This window comes from Camellia sinensis, chromosome 15 (genome assembly GCF_055761805.1).
Source record: "Camellia sinensis isolate YWXY chromosome 15, ASM5576180v1, whole genome shotgun sequence".
Lineage (NCBI taxonomy): Eukaryota > Viridiplantae > Streptophyta > Magnoliopsida > Ericales > Theaceae > Camellia > Camellia sinensis.
Genome location: NC_138975.1, coordinates 69,022,415 through 69,042,951, shown reverse-complemented (window position 1 = coordinate 69,042,951; position 20,537 = coordinate 69,022,415). Strand labels below are relative to the sequence as shown.

General features: G+C 36.4%; 1 protein-coding gene across 10 annotated transcripts; it reads right to left on the bottom strand.

The window, feature by feature from the left end:
* Nucleotides 1-210: 210 nt before the first annotated feature.
* On the bottom strand, nt 211-19,374 carry LOC114267992 (uncharacterized). 10 transcript variants are annotated; one of them, XR_014357314.1, is made up of 7 exons: nt 19,154-19,320; nt 7,447-7,695; nt 4,795-4,873; nt 1,182-1,228; nt 1,028-1,081; nt 702-777; nt 211-557 (listed from the first exon to the last, which is right to left on the bottom strand). XR_014357314.1 is itself a non-coding variant. In XM_028209091.2 (7 exons), the coding sequence occupies exons 1-6, from the start codon at nt 19,175-19,177 to the stop codon at nt 750-752; spliced, it is 465 nt and encodes a 154-aa protein (XP_028064892.2). In that variant the 5' UTR covers nt 19,178-19,348; the 3' UTR covers nt 211-557; nt 702-749. The 10 variants fall into 10 exon arrangements, 7 of the variants coding, with proteins under 7 accessions (XP_028064892.2, XP_082766329.1, XP_028064897.1 ...); XM_028209091.2 differs by having other exon boundaries at nt 1,028-1,065; nt 19,154-19,348; XM_082910203.1 differs by having other exon boundaries at nt 1,028-1,065; nt 7,447-7,917.
* Between the last annotated feature and the right edge of the window lie 1,163 nt (nt 19,375-20,537).

Here is a 20,537-nt window from a genome sequence, read left to right as displayed (position 1 = left end):
ATATATATAATCCCAAATCCAAGATAAGCTAATCAACTATCTCAATAAGGGACCAGTACGAATTGGGAGACATCACCAAACAAATTGAACAAAAAACCTTAATTTTAAGTTAAAATCATTTTTCGGGTAACAAATTCAACCAGGATGAAAAATTCCTAATTACTGAGTATTAGCTGCGTATGAATGATCTACGCTCTTTCCTGCGAAAAATTCATCCAACGAAATAAAAATAAAATATTAAATCATAAATAATTTTTAGCATTTCACTTACTTTTTCCTGCGAAAGAAGGCACGCAAGAAGTAGACCAACAAAATACATGGTCATTACATTTACTCAGATGACCTTAAGGCATTTTAACAAGTAACTAATGAAAAATAGGTTATACTACTTACTAATTACTAATTACAAGGTTACACTGCAATCACCAAAATCGCATGAGGAATGCTAATTGGCGTATCTGTCACACAAACTTTCACTGAATCATGATTCCTTCAAATTGTTTACATTTTCCGGCTTTGGGAAGACGGTGGAAAGCTGCTTCTCCAACTCTATCAGACTATAAAATAAAAGAACAAAGCAATAACCAAACAAAGAAAAAAGATGGAAGTATTACATCTAAAACACTAGTCAGGAAACTGCAAATAAGCAAAATAATGTGATCTTAGATCAAGTAAACAAACAGATTTTAATTTTGACTTACATCTCATATTTACGAAAAGCTTCACTGCGTTTTGCTACATATATGTCACTATCTATAGGCAGATTGTTCATAGTGCCTGCAAAAGTGATTTCAGAGAATGGGTTAATTATTTAGTCGATTGACAATTATTAAGCATAAAATTAGTAATAAGCCAGAAAACAATTTGAAAATGCCATTGACTTACTATACAGCGTAAGGCATCTAATCCATTTTATAACAGCAAATGTCAAGGACAGTGCACCAGTATGGATGCAATACCTTCTTAGTTTACACAACTTCACAGCCAAAATAAAAAGGGAACCAAATATAATTAAAGAGAAGCTTACATATAGTATAGTAATATATTTCTGGACAAAGACATTTCCTGCATCTCAAGTCGACTCCATCATGGATCATTGTATCAAATTTTAAACATATCAGACAAGCAACAAAAATGAGAAGTGGCACTCTAGACAGTAAGGAATGGTTTGAGCAACCTACCAATTCCGGGAGTTGATTGCACACTACAGAAAGGAATTCCAAGAACCCTGCGAAATAATAAGACCTTTGTAAGTTGCTTATAAATTGCAACTTCAACGGGTTGTTACTAGGTTCCACGACTGAAGTGATGCCACCTAGGGTCTATCTAGAGTTTGACTCCTACTGGAGAACCAAAGTAGGTGTATATCTGATTCTCAGCAATTAGTTCTGTAACCAATCATCTACAAAGAATTGACAATCAAGAATAGTCAATAAAAAAGTGCTGAAAATTGTTAAGAAATGCAACAAACCTAATTAACATGGTTTTACATTTCATAAATCCCTTTCAGAATAACGTAATTTAAATGGGGTAAATTAGCCAGATCTTGGATCAACTAGTATATCAACATAGGGGTCCAATTCACTCTCCAGATGAGTTGGGATCTGGGGCAGCCTGCACACAACCCATACCGATCCTATACTACCTTAGTTTTCCCCAAGCACTGGTGGTGGTTAAACCACTACAACTGAATCTCCTACTGATCTGATGCCTTCACTCAATCAAATGCACTTGTCTCTTGTAATAACCCGACTCTCGTATATGTTTTCTGATATGCTTTCAATCCCTTATTCTGTGTATTTGTGTGCTTGCTGTGAAATTCCATGTGAAATTAAGTTTAAGTGAGTGGATCTTATGATTAGAGATTCATATATGTTTAATAAGAGAAATATCTGCTACAATTATGATGTTCAGATCAGAAATTAGAAGCCTTAGAAGCTTGATAATCTGAAATTGATTTTATATTTGGGTTCAGCATAATTTTTAGATCATAATATGATTTTCTGTAAAAATCTGATTCGGAATGAATAAACTGATTGAATTTTATTTTAATCCACTTTTACATATATGTATATGTCTCTTTAAACATTTGACTTGGAAAGCCATTTCGTAAATATCTCCTGAGAGAGAGTTAGAGAAGAAGAACAAAGGGGATAGAACTTCACCAAGGAAGAGAATGGGAATTTGAGAAGAATTTGAGAGATTTAAGCTCAAGGTAAGTTTAATTCACCTTGTCCAACCTTTTTCTTGGAGTTGAATAAGAATTCCCTATCATGCAAGCTAGGGTTTGCTTTTGAGATCAAATGTGTGGCAATTGTTCTATAGGAAAGTATTCTTAGCATTTAGTTGTTTTGGAGGAATTGTAACTCATCCCTTGGATTCTCATGTTGAAATTACATGGTTGTACATGTGTATTGTTGGGTATGCTTAAAACATTTGAGTTGTGTTGGTGAAATTGAAAAGGGTTAACTTAATTGAGCTTGTGACTCATGATTCTTGTGGCATTATACACTTGTAACCCATGTTACTGTGATGTTGAACCATTGTATTGCGTTAATTTTCCTTATTTTGTGCTTTATATTGAATTTACCAAGTTGAAGAGTTGCTTGAAATCGAATGGCACAAAACAGGGTTCCGACCGCACGTGCGGGAAGCACAGCTGCACATGCGGAAAACAGGAGACTTTGGGACTGAAGATACTGAAATTAAAGCACGTGCGGGGCTCACCGCCGCACGTGCGGGAAACACTGCCACACGTGCGGGGCTCACAGCCGCACGTGCGGCCCATGCTGAAAAACCCTGTCTGCTCCGTTTTACGTGTTTGACCATCTGGTATTATTAAAATCTGTATTTAATGCCTTTAAAATGTTTGTAAATTCATTCGAAGCGAAACGAATCAGATATTGTTTAAAGAGAGAAATGGACTAACTTCTGAACTGCGTGTGCATGTAGGGCGCATACCGGAAGGAACTACCGCTCCTCCACAACACTGTGAGTAATAGTACTGTAGTACTAGTAGTACATTTGCTTATCGTTAATAATCATTATTAACGCTCTGTTATCCGCAAGTTAATTATGCCAACCTACTTGAACGAATGGAAAATCTATGTACATCTGTACAACGCTGGAAGTATACTGCTTCATTAGTATCTGGGCCAAAGGCCAATCTGTAAAATCTGTTAGGCCTAAGGCCAATCTATAAAATCTGTTGGGCCTAAGGCCAATCTGTAAAATCTGTTAGGCCTAAGGCCGTTCTGTATGTTACTGCGCTTGAAGCCGCTCTGAATAAAGATTGGGCCCAAGGCCGTTCTAAAAATGTATACAGAATAAGCTTACTCATATGATCTCTGCACTTATATACATTGTGATTCAAGTTTAATCATTAAATTGTTTGAGTACTATTATTCACTGAGCCTTACTCATTTTGTGTTATGTCTGTTTCTGTAGGCAATCAACCTAGAGGTCGGTCTTAGTTCAGCTTTGGTCACTCCTTTTTGGTCAAGCAATGTAGAGAAGCTTATGCATTTTGTGGGGTTCCCTTAATGACCCCTAGTTTGGTCCTTAATCTTTTGTCTAATGTGATTAGTCGTGTATAATCTTCTTCACCAATATTTTTGTTGTATGCCCACGTGCGGGGCTAGTTCTGTATATATGCCCATAAATGTAATTGTGTGTATGCAAATATCTGCTTCTAGTATATCTGTCTATCACATGAGGAACTGTTTAATGACATGGAGATCCTGGCATATAGGTGTGAGCTCGGTGGATGTTAATTTACATTATATTATGTTATTAAATACTTCCATTCAGGCCCCATATGTTGTATATATCAGATTGGCAGTTCGTTTCTGAAATGATCATGCCCAAACTTTTAGGGGCGGGTTTAAGGGCGTGACATCTCTACTGTGACTCGTACTCCACAGCTTATGCAACGGGTTCTATCTCGACCTGTCCCTCCACTCTCTACCCAATGCCTTTATGAGGTATTCATATCCAAAACTAGTAACTAGAGAGAAAAAGAAGAAAACACCAAAACTCCAAGCAGTATTCAAGCTAGTTAAAATTACGAATTCCATTATAAGGGGCTATACTTAAGGATGAAGAATAGTGAATGATCCAAGTAAGAGGGAACAAGGTATTTAGAGTGGCATAAAACATGTGACAGAAAGAAAGAAAAAAAGAAAGAACAAATGGGGGGAAAATTGATCGAAGGGGGGTAAAGCAAAGAAACAATTGTGGAAGTAATAAAATTAACCGAGAGGGGTGCCTTGTGTTCCTCCTATACTCTTGATCAGTTGACAGCATATAGGCTGCAAAAGAAGATGCTAGAGAACACTCGCGTTGTCTTTTATTGTAATGTATGTGAAAAACACCCTCTTATAGCAATTAAAATTAGGTTTCCGTAGGGGAAGGCATATAAACTCTCAAGCTCAAGACAAGAGAATACCTCTACGCATAATATATACAGTACAACTCCAAGCATGATATTTCAAAAGAGAGGGCAAAACTTCCAATACTCCTAAAGATCAACCTTAAATTTACATTGCCTCAAACCTATGATGATTATGCAGACACCAACCCACCTAAGGCAACAACTTCAGAAAATAAATGATAACAAAAGAAAATATATATGCTAGGACGAACAACAATATAATAAAGATGATAGTGACTAAAAATAAATCCCAGCTGACTGGCCCAACAATCATGCTTAAAAACAAAACAAAATTGTCACTTTTCTACAAGACATAATATATGCTGTAAGGCAAATGCAATAACACTGTAATTGAGCCATACATGGAACTGGTACTGGTAGTTTTGTGGCCCCAGTTTTGTGAACCTGTGCATAATTTGCTTTGTTGCTAGGCTGCAAGCCCTGTCAAAGAAAGCATAGCAGCTAGATAATTAGTATAAAAGTAATTACACATACACAACATCAAGTGCAATTTTAATTATAACACCAGTAATGAACTGCAAACAGGAATCCCAAAGGCTGAACCAAGAGCAATATATCATATTTTTTAAGCGGGGGAGCTTCCTAGAGAACCGCACACAATGATAGGGGAGCGGCTCTATGAGTGGAAATCTTACTTTCAGAACAAAGCTCCCTCCAAATCTTTGAAACTCTTCTTGTTATTATATATTTATTTTATGTCAGATATTTAATTTCATAAAATTCATCAACCTTTGAGTATGCCATTTCAGTAAAAACAAATTAAAATTTAGTGTCCCAACGTGTCCGTAGCGTGTCCCAATGCGTCCTAGCGTGTCTGATTCCCTCAAGAGTATGGCTTGTGTCCATGTCCGATATGTGTGACCTCTGGAGAGGTGTCTCTGGTTCATAGTTTTAAGAAGATTTGTATCAGCACACAAGACACATTAGAAAATTAAGGGCGCCTTTTTTGTATCATTTCCAAAATTTGTTTTCTGTTTTCAAAATAGAAAAAACGGAAACTGCCACTGAATTTTTTTTTTGGTAAATTATTTAATATATATATATATATATATATATGTATATAAGGAAGAAGGAAAAAAAACTATTTTCAGAAAAGTCATCTAAAAAGCACACATTTTTAGGAAACATTTTGAAGTTTTTTGCATTTTTGAAAACCTTTTTTGCACAAAAATGAAAATGATCAGTGTTTTAGAACTTGTCATTGCTTTGTTTTTGAAAACACACAAAAACTATAAAAAAAATAATAAAAAAGAAGAAATTGATACCAATCAAGGCAAATTGTACATAATGTGATACACTAAGCCTAATGGTGCAAATATATGGTTATGACCACCATGGTAATGAGGCAAGCGGAACAACTTGTCATGATAATGAGAGCGCATTTACAACCGCTACAGTAAAGGGACGTGTAGTATAACAACTGCAGTAAGCAGATGTATAGTTTGACCATTATGGTAAGGAGACGTTCGATATAACCACCCTGGTAGTGAGATGAGCCAGACTCTTGCCTCATGGTATGTCAAGTTAGCGAGTTTCATAGTGATGCAGTTTAGGACTTGGGCAGACAGCGCTATCAGTCCTTTAAGTCCATTTGTTGTGACAGAACATGTGAACCATACATGTATCCCTTTAAGGCTAACACGTGTATGTCTATATACTGACATGTAAGGCACGCGTGATGAAGGATGGCTAGGGACAGCGCTGTAAAGACTTTAAAGCTGAATTTCTGTGGGTTTTATGTTGACTTAAAGTTGCAAATCAATAGGTTTTTAGGATTTCAATTAATGAATCGAATGAACTAGGTGTAGTATTGATAAATTGGGGTGAAAGAGATCAAAACAGGGGCTGTTATAAGGCTGTGAACAGTGATTTTGGAACAGTAACTTGCTGAATTTTTGAAGAAGAGAAAGAAGAAAGAAGCAAAAGTCTAGGCATCTAGGCATTGTTTCTTCGTCATCTGTGGGTTTTATAGTGGCCTAAAGCTGAAAATCAATAGGAATTGATGTAGGACGGCGTTGGATTTTGAAAATAGAGGCTATTTGATAGCCTAAACAGTAAGTAATTTAGGGTTTTAATGATGAAATTGAAGACAAATAGGTAGGGGAATGGATTAAGGTTGATTTGGAGGTAATTGCATAGGGTTTTGAGGTTGAAAAGTGCACTTTTAGAAGGCTGTGAATAGTAACCCGAGCATAGTGACTAGGGTATGTGTGCAAAGAAGAAGAAAAAGAAGAAGATAAGTATAGGAATCACTACTAGAATCCCTTAGCCATCACACCTATGGTTTGATTGCATCACATAATCTATAAGAGGCTTCAAAAGCTCTGAAATTCTCTAAATTATCAACTTTATTGAATTAATAAAAGTACATAACTTTATATAGAACTAAAAGACTTCCTGAATAGACTAGAACCAAAAAAAATACAAAAAAAAAAAACTATTGAAACTTTAACCTCCAAAACCAATTTAAGACTAAATAAGAAACATAAATATAACCTAGTTAAATAACTTGACTCACAAGATAACCCATGGGCGACCCCTACAACCCATGTCAATAAATATGAAAATTATCAGAATATCTTTGACCTAAAAATATTAGAAAGCATAAAAATAATCCTAAAATAAAACTCTAATAATACTAGAAATATGATTTTGTATGACTCCTATTGGTTTTTCTTTCAAATCATGAGCTTCTTTGAATTTACTCTTCCTTAAGCTTCTTACAATTTGCATCAACACGCCATTGCATATGTGTATGTGACACAATAGTAGTTAACACTACCAGATTTTACTCATGTATGACCAACAGATCCAAAGAAGGTCCTTCATCAGCAATCCTTAAGATTAGAATTAGCATGCCCATTCACCCATAAAACTTGACAAAAACATGCAAAGTCAAACAATTGTCTTTCCATGCATACAATCATGAGAGAATAAACATACAATAACACATCCTAGAACAGTAAGCCGCTGAAATGAGAATTGGCTCGTACCTTTTTCTTCTCTTTTCTCTTCAATATTTTAACATGGCATTTCTTGATGTAGTGCATCAAATGATAACGGGAATGCCTCGAGTACAGCTGCTCTTTGATCTCGGGATTCTCCGATAGCCAATCTAAAATATCTTTTGACTTGACCACCTCATCTGTATCTAATGACTCTAACCAGGAATAAACTGGCATCCATTGGTCAGTGCGTTGAAATCGAGCATGATGAGGATCAACCAGAGTAGCATCTTTATCCTGCCAGAGTAAGCAGGACCCTTTACAATTATTACAATATTTTTGTGGGAAATAAAATCCAAAAATGTTACCCCAAACCAAAAATAAACACGGAAAACAATAGAAAGCAAAGAGGTAAAACAAGTTGGTAGACATTGCAAAGTTTGCATTTCCTTCAATCATATGAAAGTCATTGATACAGCATGTTCAAGACCTAAGCCTCCTTTGATACCTTAATCTGCACTGTTTCACATGAATAACAAGGCTAGGTTATTCATTATCAATCCAAATAATAATTCCACTTTCTTCAGACTTCATATAATATTTAAGTCATAGAAATAGCACATTCAAAAGTTACATCCCAATATTTGTGCAGTAATAAAAATTGAACTCTTAAAATCATGCACAGATCTCAATGTTTAATAAAAACCCCAAAAAAAAAAAAATACTGTTTACAGGGTATGGAAAATTTGTCAGACAAGACAATACTGTCTTAGGCCCCGTTTGGGGACTTGCCTTTTTAGCCAAAAAGCCAACAACTCATACCAAAAAGTCAAAGATTCTCTTTTCTCTCTACTTTTTGCACATCTTTTCGTAATTAGCTAAAAAGTCATCCCAAACATATAAGTTTTTTTTACCTACCTTTTTAGCCAAATAGCCAAAAAGTTACTAAATTAGCCCGTTCCCAAACGAGGCCTTAGACTGCTAAAAATACCAAATTTTGATTTCTTCTCAAAATAATTGACAAAACATTGATGTAAATAATATGGCTAGTTGCACATTTTCACAAAGAAATACTCTATCATTTTTAAAAATTCACTAATTTTTATAATTTCGGCAAATATAGCAAAAACAAAATAACATTATTTTCACATTTTCTACACAAAGATTTCAAAAATTATAATTTAATTTTTTTGTCATTTTGTGTTTAACTCATATCATTAGTTGATATGGTCAAGATTCCAGAATAGGCATTTACATAGATCATGACACCATAATTCTGACTCCAAGATGCTGAAACTAAGGTACTAGATGATGCAGCTGAATCTTTTTTGCTTTCTTTTTTATTGCAATGTGAATTTTTTTTCTCTCCTTCAAAGAAACAGTGCCTTCAACGCAATTGTCTAACATCTAACTTAACAGTTAAACAATTCATACAATGCTAGGAACAATATAAATTTGGTTTCTTTACATTTTACAGAGAAAATTAAAGCCTGATCTATGGAGAATTATAACCAACATATGTCATCAATTGCAGGATTGGGAGACAGATGAGTTAATGGGCTGATTAAAAGGCTGTACGGGAAGTCCAGGTCTGGTGAAGATTCTCAAAGATGGAAGTTGATTACATCGGGGTGCTTCCAAGTGAGTCATATTATGAAACATTCACTAGTCACTATAAGTCCTTTATCCCGTGGAAGCTATTTGGAAGACAAAGGCTCCACCCTAAGGTATCCATCTTCGGTGGTGCTCAACCCAAGGCAAAATGCTTATTGTATAGTGTTATTAAAGGTGCGCCTAGGTGTGCTCCTAGGCCCAAGGCTCATCAAGGCGTAGTCAGTGCGCTTCAAAACATTTCAGCTTAGGCCAGGTGATGTAAGACAAGCCCCATAAAGGCACAACAAGTGTGCGCTTTAGGCTCAAGCCTAGGCTCAAGGCTCAAAGCGCACAACTTGTGCGCTTCTTTTAAAATGTTTGTTTATTACAATTATAACCCTTGATTTCTCTTAATCTTTTTTTTTTTAAAACCCTAAACATACATTGCAACCTAACATTTTTTAAGCCCTAATTATATAAAGGCATTGTCTAGATAGAGTTTCTCTTTGACTAGACTCAGAGTTGCCATTCTTCTTCTTCTTCATTTCCTCCATATCCTTCTCTGTTCTTATCTTGTTTGACACTTCGACTTCGTACTATTTTCAATTGTTTATGATTTATAAGTTAGCTATTTGTCTTTATATAAACCTTTCATTTTACTTATGTTAAACCTTGAATTATTTGCTTATATTAAATTAACTACTCCCTCCGTTCCATTTTGTTGGTCCACTATTCCATTTTGGGATGTCCCAAAATGATAGTCCCATTTGAAAAGTCAAAGTAAAAAATATTTGATTTTCCAAAACTATCCCTTTTGAGTAATTATAAATATATTAAAAATTTGAAAAGTTAGGAGCATTAGTAGAAAAATATTTTAAAATTTAAATTCAAGTGTAATGATTGCATGCCCCCTTAAAAAGTTGAAATCCCCAAAAGGGACCAACAATTGGGACGGAGGGAATATTTTTTATCATCGCACATGAGCCTCACTTCGATGAGCTCGCGCCTCACCTTGAGGCTAGGCGCTAGGATATCTTGGCGCTTTAGTGCACCTATCACCTTTAATAACATATAATTTGATACAAAGAAAGCATGTGATCATCAACTAGTGTTATTTGAGTAAATAGGATGGGAAGTCAATGGGCCATCTACTTATCCATTCCCATGCAACAAAAGAGCTTTGGACTTCACATTTTTATTTAATTTTTTTTTTTTGTGTGTGCGCGCGTGTGTGTCTCCCTCCCCATCCAATGGCCAGAAATAAGTATCTCCCTCTTATCTCATGGTATACATAATCTCATCCATTATTCTAGGTATTACTAATCTTGTCAATAATCCCTAGGTATTACTTATCTATTCCCTTCAACCAAACGAAGCCTTAATGCCTATTATAATGAAATCTTATTTTACATATTAAAGAAAAATATATGATAAAGGAGAAACTGGTAGCAACAAAAACTCCTCGTCTTGTTGAATTAGCTTAGGCCTTGTTTGGGAATAGGCTATATTAGTAACTTTCTAGCTTTTTACGAAAAGAAGTGCAGAAAAGTAAAGAGAGTGATGTGACAACTTATAGTGGTTTTTTGACTTTTTGGCTAAAATGTATAGTTGACAAACAAAGCCTAAAGGGAAACAAGAAAGAAGGAATCGGACGTTTGATCTTTTTTTACATATTGACTTGTGAATTTTGTAGTTTATATTGTTCATTAAGGATAGTTTAGTCCTTTAGATTGCTAGGGTTTTATTCTATTAGCATATATATAATTGTACTCAGTTGATTGATTAAGTGATGTACAAGATTTCTATTCATTCTCTTTTATCATGGTATCAGAGCAAAGTTACGATCGAACCTAGGTTATTCTTGGCACCAGTGCACATCGCAGGTCTGTCGCTAGCTCTTTCTCGCATCGCAGGCATCGACATCGCAACCTATCGCTGGTTCTCTCTTGCATCATCAACCATCGTTTCTGCCCATCTCAGTGCATCGCAGGTCTGTTGTTGGCTCTCTCTTGCATCATCGACCATCGACATCACTCTCTCTCTTCTCGCAAGTGGCTCAAAACTCCTCTCCCTAATCAACCTTCAAAGTGGTTTGATCGTGTACTAGGCTTTACTTGGAATTTTGAGTTCGAAACCCTACGGGTGACTATACGCTTGAGGTTGTGTTGATAAACGATCAGGATTTTTTCTCCGAATGGAGGGAGGTAGCATCTCAAGATTTTCTTCTACTGGTACTGTTCACTTCCTCTATTTATTTGAGTCGTTATTTATGAGCATTCGATGAGATATAGAGATTGCATTTAGAGGAAAATTTGAGGGTTTTCTGTTGATACGTGTCGGAATAGTGAATTGAATTTTAGAAATATGACTGATGATAAATTGCAAGCTATCACTACTAAGTTAGATGGTACCAATTATTCTTATTTGTCTCATGTAATGAAGAATTTTATAATGGGTAAAGGCATGTGGAACGATGTTATTGGTGTAACTATTAGACATATGGAATCCAAAGAAACTAAGGCTGATGTTTCTAAATAGGACAAGGAAAATGCACAAATTCTTAGATGGTTTCATAATTCAGTTCAAACTACCATTGGTATGAATTTTTCCAAGTATTCTACTGCTAAATAAGTTTGGGACTATTTGAAAACTATGTACCTTGAGTCTAACTTTACAAAACAGTATGAACTTGAGATGTCTATTCGCAGTACTAGTCAAAAAGATAAGTCCATTCAGGAATTCTACAATGAGATGACAACTTATTGGGATCAGCTTGCTTTGATGGAACCATTAGATTTGCAGTTACTTGACAGTTATACCAAGTATCGGGAGAAGCAACGTCTTGTTCAGTTTCTTATAGCCCTTCGTGATCAATTTGAGCCACTTCGGGGAGATATTCTTCATCGGTCTCCCTTGCCTTTTGTTGATGGTGCTATCCGTGAGCTTATTGCGGAAGAAACTCGGTTTAAGGTGGCTCATGGTGCTCCTGCCTCCCAATCAGTTTTTGTCACTTCTCTGCTCTTGCCTACCCCACCATCTCATTTATTTCAAGTCTCGGGTTTCCATGGATGAGTGCAGCTTATGTCGTCGGCGAGGTCATTGGAAACATGCTTGTCCTAAACTTTTGCAGCCGAAGGGTCATTCGTTTGTTCCACCATCCTCTAAGCCGCCATCTTCGAGATCTCACTCATCTGCCGCCTTTTTTGCACCAGCTCTAAGAATGAGCCGTCTTCCAATATGCAGTCTATGTTTGAGCAATTCAAGTCTTTCATGGTGGCTAATCCAAATCTTTCGTCCCAGGCCTCCGCTATAACTACCACTCAGTTAGGTTTGTCTAGTTCATCCTCTTCAGGCAATATCCACACTTCATGGATTTTAGATTCCGGTTGTTCACATCATATGACCCGTGTTGCATCTCTCCTTAGTAATTGTGTCTCCCCTTCTTCTTCTATCACTATTACTACTGCTAATGATTCTTCTATGCCTGTACACTCTATTGGTTCTATTTCCTCTTCCCATTTGTCTTTTTCTCCTGTATTTTATGTGCCTCACCTTTCACTCAGTCTTATTTCTATTAGTCAATTATCTGATTCCGGTTTTGATGTTGTTTTCTCTTCGCCTCACCTTTCACTCAGCCTTATTTCTATTAGTCAATTATCTGATTCCAATTTTGATGTTGTTTTCTCTTCTTCTCATTCTGTTGTGCAGGATCGGGTATCCAAGAGGCAGATTGGGATGGGGCGTAGAGTTTGAGAACTGTATATATTGGACAACTTGCATATTCCTCCAAAAGTGTCTTCTACTGCATCGTCTTCTTTTTGTTTAAACAAAAAGTCTTCTTTATTTTATATTTGGCATTCTAGGTTAGGTCATATGTCGTGTGACCGTTTGAGGATGTTAGTTCGGTCTGGACATTTAGGTAGTTTTCCCATTGACAATATTTCTGAGTGTCGAGGTTGTAAACTAACTAAAATGTCTGCTCTTCCTTTTAATAAAAGTAATTCTATTTCTTCTCCTCCTCATTTGGTTCATACTGATGTTTAGGGTCATTCCCCTATAGTTGCCAAGGGTGGTTCGCAATATAATGGGTCTTTTGTGGATGATTATAGTCGGTTTACCTGGGTTTATTTGATGATCCGAAAATCTGATTTTTACAAAATATATTCTAATTTTCACTCTATGATTTGCACTCAGTTTTCCAGCACAATTAAAGTTCTCCGTTCTGATTTGGGGGGTGAGTATTACTTGTCTGAGTTTGAGGAGTTTTTAGCTACTCATGGCACTATTCATCAGTCTTCGTGTTCTGACACTCCTGCCCAAAATGATCGAGCTGAGCGCAAACATCGCCATCTCCTTGATACCGCTCGCTCTTTGTTGCTCTCGTCTTTTGTCCCTTCTGTTTTCTGGGGAGAAGCTGTGCTCACTGCTGCATATCTTCTCAATCGGATGCCTACTCCTCTTCTCTCAGGCTCATTTCCGTATGAGCGTCTTTTTGGTGTTCCTCCCAATTATTCTTTTCTTCGTATTTTCGGTTTTGCATGCTTTGCTTCTCCCTAAACGGGAGCGCTCTAAGCTTAGTTCTCATTGTGTTCTATGTGTCTTTTTAGGGTATGGCATTACTCAGAAAGGTTATCGGTGCTATGATCCTACCACCAAAAAGCTATATGTGTCTTAGCATATCACCTTTTTAGAAAAACTACCCTACTACACTATACCTTCCACCCCTGCCCCTATTACCAAGGATGAATTGGTTCACATTGACCCATTTGCTCCTGATGTTTCTCCCGATGAGTTTGTTTTTGATCTTGAGGTCTCTACTTTGCCTCTTACTAGCACTTTTGCTATCTCGCCAGGCACTTCCTCTCCCGCTCTCGCTTCCCCTGCTCCTCTTCTTGCTTATCAGCGCCACAAATCCCTTCTGAGCTCGCTTGTCTCTAGCTCTACTGTCCCTCCAGCTGTTTCTTTGGATCTCACTCCTCCTGCACATCGCTTTCCAAAGCGTGACCGTCTCCTCCAAACTGATATGGTTTTGGTAATACATGTTTTTCCCTTTCCTATCAGACTTTTCTTTCTTGTCTTCATACTTATTTTGAGCCCAGGTCCTACAAAGAAGCTTGTCATGATCCTAATTGGATTACTGCCATGAATGACGAGTTAACTGCTTTGGCTAACACTCAGACTTGGGATTTGGTTCCATTACCTGCTGATAAGAATATTGTAGGTTATAAATGAGTCTATAAGGTCAAAACCCTTTCTGATGGTTCTTTGGAACGGTACAAAGCTCGTTTGGTTGCCCAGGGCTTTTCTCAGGAGTATGGGATTGATTATGATGAGACTTTTGTCCCCGTTGCCAAGATGACTATTGTTCGCACTCTTATCTCTGTTGCTACTGCCCTTCACTGGCCTTTGTTTCAACTCGATATCAAAAATGCTTTTCTGAATGGGCATCTTGCTAAAGAAGTGTATATGCGCCCTCCACCGGGTCTCTCTCACCCTCCTGGTGTTGTTTGTCATCTTCGTCATGCTCTACATAGTCTCAAGCAGTCTCTTCGTGCTTGGTATGAGCGCTTTCACTCTGTTGCACTTCAGCTTGGTTTTCGCCCTAGTCATCATGATTGTACTCTCTTTGTTCGGCGCACTTCTATTGCGCCTTGTTCTCCTTCTCTTATATGTGGATGATATTATCATTACTGGCTCTGATTATAGTACTATTAAGGAGGTTAAGCATCAGTTGTTTCAGAGGTTCAAGATGAAAGATTTGGGATCTCTTCGGTATTTTCTTGGTATTGAGGTTGCTACTTCTCCTACTGGGTATCTTCTCTCTCAGACTAAATATGCCTGTGATATTCTTTCTCGTGCCAATCTCACTGATGACAAAATTGTTGACATTCCTCTTGAGTTGCATGCTAAGTTTTTAGCTTCTGATGGCGTTCTTCTTGAGGATTCCACTGTGTATTGCGAGTTGGTTGGGTGCCTTGTTTATCTCACCGTTACTCGTCCAGATATCTCCTATGCTGTACACATTCTCAGTCAGTTTGTTTCTGCTCCTCACTCCACACACTGGGCTGCCTTACTCCATACTCTGCGCTACTTTGTGGCACTTTGTTGCAATGTTTGTTGTTATCTGCCTCTTCGAACTTGACTCTTCGTGCCTATGCTGACGCTGATTGGGCAGGTGACATCTCTAATCGTAAATCCACTTCTGGTCTGTGTGTTTTCCTCGGCGATTCTCTCATATCCTGGAAGAGTAAAAAACAATCTGTTGTTGCTCGTTCCACTGCTGAGGCTGAGTATTGTGCCATGGCTCATGCTACTTCTGAGATCGTTTGGTTTCGGTGGCTTCTTTCTGATATGCTATGAAACACGGGTACTCCAAAAATAGTGCCGCACACGCACCGGGTACGAGTACGCATACCGGTACGGCTGCACGCGTACCGGGTACGGCAAAAAGTAGTCGGGTACGTCTGCCTCAGTCGGGTACGGTATGGGTACGACTTTGGTGCATTTTAGGTACGTCGGGGGCAGAAATCAAATTTTCTGGAGAATTGAGGGGTACCGGAGCAATATTAAGAAAAATTTTAAAAAGAAAAGAAAAAATGTATACAGGAATGAAGTTTGTTTTGCCCTAATCTCATCACTTTTGCCCTAATCTCATCGGTTGAGCAACACAACACCAAGAGGCGACATCGAAGCAAAGAGGCAACGGCGACCCAACTATTCGTTTCCGACGACGGCGACGCAAGGAGTTCCAGTGAGTCTTCTTCCTCATCTTCGTCTTCATCTTCGTCTTCTTCTTCTTCTTCTTCTTCACTGTTTCATCTTCCACCCTCGTCTTCTCTCATCTTCTTCGTTTCTTCTTCTTCATCTCATTTTTTTTTTTTTTTTTTTTGTAGAGATCAGCAAGCATCTATTTTCGTCCCATGCATATCGGCCATACCTAGCAACCAAGCAACTGGTCAGAATCTCTTCATCTTTATTTTTTTTTTTTTTTCTTGTTTCTTCTTTCTTTTTCAGAGAGGTATAATCTGATGTTGATATAGAACCAAAAAAAAATTAGAGAGGTATAGAACCAAGTTATTCAATCATATTTAGAACCAAAAAAAAAAAAATTAGACCAAAAAAATTAATAAATTAGAACACAAAAATTAATAATCAATCATACTTACATAATGTTAATAATGAAAAAAATTAATTAGAACAAAATTATCCCTCAGCAGAAGAATGTTAATCAAAAAAATTAATTAGAAGTTTAAAACAAAGCTATTCCTCAACAGAATGTTAATAATCACAAATATTATTTTTAATAATCAAAAATATTAACCATAATTGGTGTTGGTTATGTTGAATTGAAATATATTAATATTTGTCTTTTAGTTTTATAGTTCTCTTTTTAGTTTTGATATTTAATTTCAATTCGTAGGTTGGATCTTTTAACCATAATTATAAAAAATAAAAAAAAATAAAAAAATATCGGCGTACCGCAGCCATACCCGTATCCTACTTTTTTGGGGTTTTGCCGCATCGGCGTATCCGCACTCATACCCGTACCCGTACCGTACTCGTACCCGCACCCGCACCCGCACCCGTGCCTCTTAGCTGATATGGGTGTATCTCTTTCTGATCCGACTCCGTTGTATTGTGATAATCAGAGTGCTGTCCAGATTGCCCATAATTCAGTCTTCCATGAGCAGACCAAGCATGTTGAAATAGATTGTCACTTTGTCAGACAGCATCTTTAGGCTGGCACTATTACTCTCCCTTTTGTTCCCTCCTCTCTTCAGTTGGCCCATTTTTTTACGAAGACTCGCCCTGTTGCTCGTTTTCATTTTCTTCTTGGCAAACTTTCAATACTTTATGCACTCGCATCCTCAGTATGAGGGGGGTGTAAATTTTGTAGTTTATATTGTTCATTAATGATAGTTTAGTCCTTTAGATTGTTAGGGTTTTATTCTATTAGCATATATATAATTGTACTCAGTTGATTGATTAAGTGATATACAAGATTTCTGTTTATTCTCTTTTATCATAACTACCCTAGACAACCTTTAAGTCTGCCCCTAAGAAACTTCTTTTACAATGTACCAACAAAATTCTGGTAATCTATTCTATATCATAAGAAGAGCCACATTTAACCCTAAAATTCATGCATCATTTGAAGCAGGGGAAAACAAAGTAGAGGTCATACCCACTGCTTAGAACGAGATCTAGGAGAGGTAGTAGGTAAATAGCATTACCTCCACTTTTTTCTGGAGAGGTAAGAAATAAAAATTTGATGTAGGATAACCACTACTAATATCAAGCACCAAATAATGGAGACATAAAGTATCCTTCAATTTAGCACTAAAGCAATGACTAAACTAAACATTAGGTACCAACTAGCTTCAATAGTAAAGTATTTTGATGGAGATATGGTTGCACAAGAGATGTTAGATCAAATCACTCCTACATCCAAGTGAGAGAAAAGGGCACCCCTTCACTTTGTAATCCATCATGGATTGTCAAAAAAACAAAAAGCAATAACTTAAAATCTATGAAGCACGGGTGCGGATACGAATACTAGTACGGGTACGATACAGGTACGTTGATATAGAAAGACCTAAAAAACATAGGATACGGGTACGACTGGAGTACGTCAATAAATTTTTATTTTCTATAATTTATAGTTTGAGATTCAATCTACAAATCAAAGTTCAATACCAAAACTAAAAGGAGAAACTACAAAACCAAAAGAGAAAACATAGCTCAACAATACCAATACCAACGCAAAATCTATAAGCTATTTTAATGCCATTAAATAGGAAAAATTACGAAACAAAGTTTCATTCCAAAAATAAGCTAAGCAAAATTTAAAAACTTGAAGCTTTCCATCAACTTCATCATTGAATAATACATCTTTTATCTCTAGCACATCAAGTAAAAGATTTGCAATTTCAAGTAAATAAGAACTCTCTAATAAATTAAACTTATCCCCACTAATGTCCCATAGCTTGGTGTACTCCCAATGTACCCATGAAGTGCCCATGGAGTATCCAACTGCCAAATAATGTATAAAAAGTACTCAGTACGTATTTTAACTACTCAGCACGTATGCAGCCCTATCGATATGAGTACCAGTACCCGGTAAGTACCCGGTACGAGTACAGCAATATTTTCGGAGTACCCATGCTTCATAGCTTAAAATGCTATACTGTGAAGGGTAAAGATAAGAGAATAATAGAGAGAAAGGCTCAAAAACAAACCATAAAGGAAGATGTATCAAACATGACAAGCAGTAGGCTTAAGAAGTTTTTGGGCAAATTACAGCAACCAATGGTCCCTCAAGTTTAGTGTTTGTGTCAGTTTAGTTCCTGTCATTTCGATTGTGAAAAATTTGACCCTCAATTTTATAAAAAAATTTCAATTAAAGACAATTGATAGCAAAGGATAAAGTTTTGGCACATTATCATTGTTAAAAAGCAATATAGACAATTCACATACATTATGGCTCCGTTTGTTTCAACGTAAAATATTTTACACACAAAAGAAGAATAAAAATTTATTTTTGTTTTTTGGCATATGGTTGATACTTAAAACAAAAACATTTTATTGCTTTGATTCAATAAAGTGTCATTTATAATTTTTTATTGAGCTAACACTTATTTGAGTATGCTAAATGTGTTGAAAGGTAATGTGGTGGAATAAACTTATAAAAATTGACTTATAGAATTTTTAAACGTAACTTATTTTTTGGAATATGATACAAAAATATTTTATTTACGTTTTGTTCAATTAAACAAGGGAAAATTGAGTAAAATATTGTTGAGAAAGACATTTTACGTCAAAACAAATGGAGCTTTTCTAACAAAATGCAGTGACTTACTCACTCTGAGTTAACTCAGTTGATGCAAACTCACCCAACGCCATACATTCCAACACCCGCTACCCTAGGACCAAACCGACTCGCCCTAGCCAAACCCACATTGCCAACATCCACCACCAGGCAACCCCGTCAGCTACCCACAATTCATGGCTAACAAAATCAAAGCAAACCTCTTTATAATCAAACCAAAATAATTAAAGCAACCAAATCAATATCTTTTTATGTCAAAAGTAAAAAATAAATAAATAATTCAAATCCTAGAGAGAGAGTAGAGGAATTGCAGGTGGGTTGAGATGGAAAAACCTCAGGCAGGGGCGAGTTATCCATGAGAGGCCTCTCTGCTTAGTTGTTGTTTGTGTTGGAACCGCACGAACAGCAAGCAATGATATGACAAGGAGAAGGGGTTGGTTTGACAAAGGTAGGGTTTTGGGTCAGGGGGACTGAGTTGGCAATTTGGGAATTGGGAATTCGAATTGGACCAAGGTAGGGATTTGGGATTTTATTCAACTTGGTTTCAATTTCTTAAATTTCATTTTTTGAAAATTGAAATTTTTTTTTTATAATTTTTAATGAATTTTTTTTAATATTTTTAATAATTTTTTTGCTTTTTAAAACATCTCCAATAGAGCTTTCAAACAAATTGCCAAAGTTATAATTTGGTAAGAGTGACAAAAAGAAAGTCTTCAATGACCTGCTATTTTACTTGTCAAATATAACAGGTGTCATTTATATTCTCAAATTTAGCAGGTTGAATAGCAGTTGCCAAACATGTCACATCAGTAAATATCAACAAATTTTTTGCTCCAAATTCAATTAAAAAAACAGAATTCAAATAGTAGAAAACCTCCCAAATTTCTAAATCAAACCCAAATTTCAAAGTAGTTGTCAAATTCACAAATTTCACAATAAATTTCACAATTTTAGAATAAATCTATAAATTTCAAAATAAATTTCACGAATTTAGAATATGTTTCACAAATTTCATAATAAATTTGAGAATTTCATAATCACACAAATTTCAGAATAAATTTCAAAATCACACAAACAAATCACAAAAATTTCAATTTCAAAATCAATTTTAGAAACACACAAACAAATCACACGTCAAATTTCTGAATCAAAATCATAAATTTATATAAATTTCATAAATGAAATTAGATAATAAATACTTGGATCAACCTCGAGGGCTTTTTCTTCAGCTGACTAGTTTGAGGAGAGAGAGAAAGAAGATTGGTTTTGAAGATCGGAACTCAATGATCAATTTGAGAAGAGAGAGATAGATCGAAGAGTATATTGGTTTGAGGAAAAAGAGAAGGAGAGAGAGAGAGAGAGAGAGAAAGAGAGAGAAAAAGATAAATCGGAGAGTATACTGGTTTGAGGACAAAGAGAGAGAGATCGGAGAGGTTTGATGATAGAGAAAAACAGAGACACAGATTGAAGAGGTTTGACGACAGAGAGAAGGAGGCAAATCAGAGAATTTTGACGACAGAGAGAGAGAGAGAGATCAAAGTTACATCCGAGAGTAGACAGATCGGAGACAGTACCATGACAGATCAAAGAGAGATTTGAGAGTATACTCCTCTTGAGCTTAAAGACCCACAAAGAGAGAGAGAGAGAGAGAGAGAGAGAGAGAGACGTTTCCGTGATGGAGAAGGAAAAGGGAAATGGAGAGTGAGAGAGGGAAAAC

What these genes read in the sequence shown, in the direction of transcription:
- LOC114267992 (XM_082910201.1), bottom strand. Translation starts at nt 7,857, where the DNA reads ATGATTGAAGGAAATGCAAACTTTGCAATGTCTACCAACTTGTTTTAC. An exon ending in AGAGAAAAGAGAAGAAAAAG is followed by an intron (nt 4,874 to 7,446) that starts GTACGAGCCAAT and finishes TTTCTTTGACAG; the next exon opens with GGCTTGCAGCCTAGCAACAA. An exon ending in GCAATCAACTCCCGGAATTG is followed by an intron (nt 977 to 1,181) that starts GTAGGTTGCTCA and finishes TTGGCTGTGAAG; the next exon opens with TTGTGTAAACTAAGAAGGTA.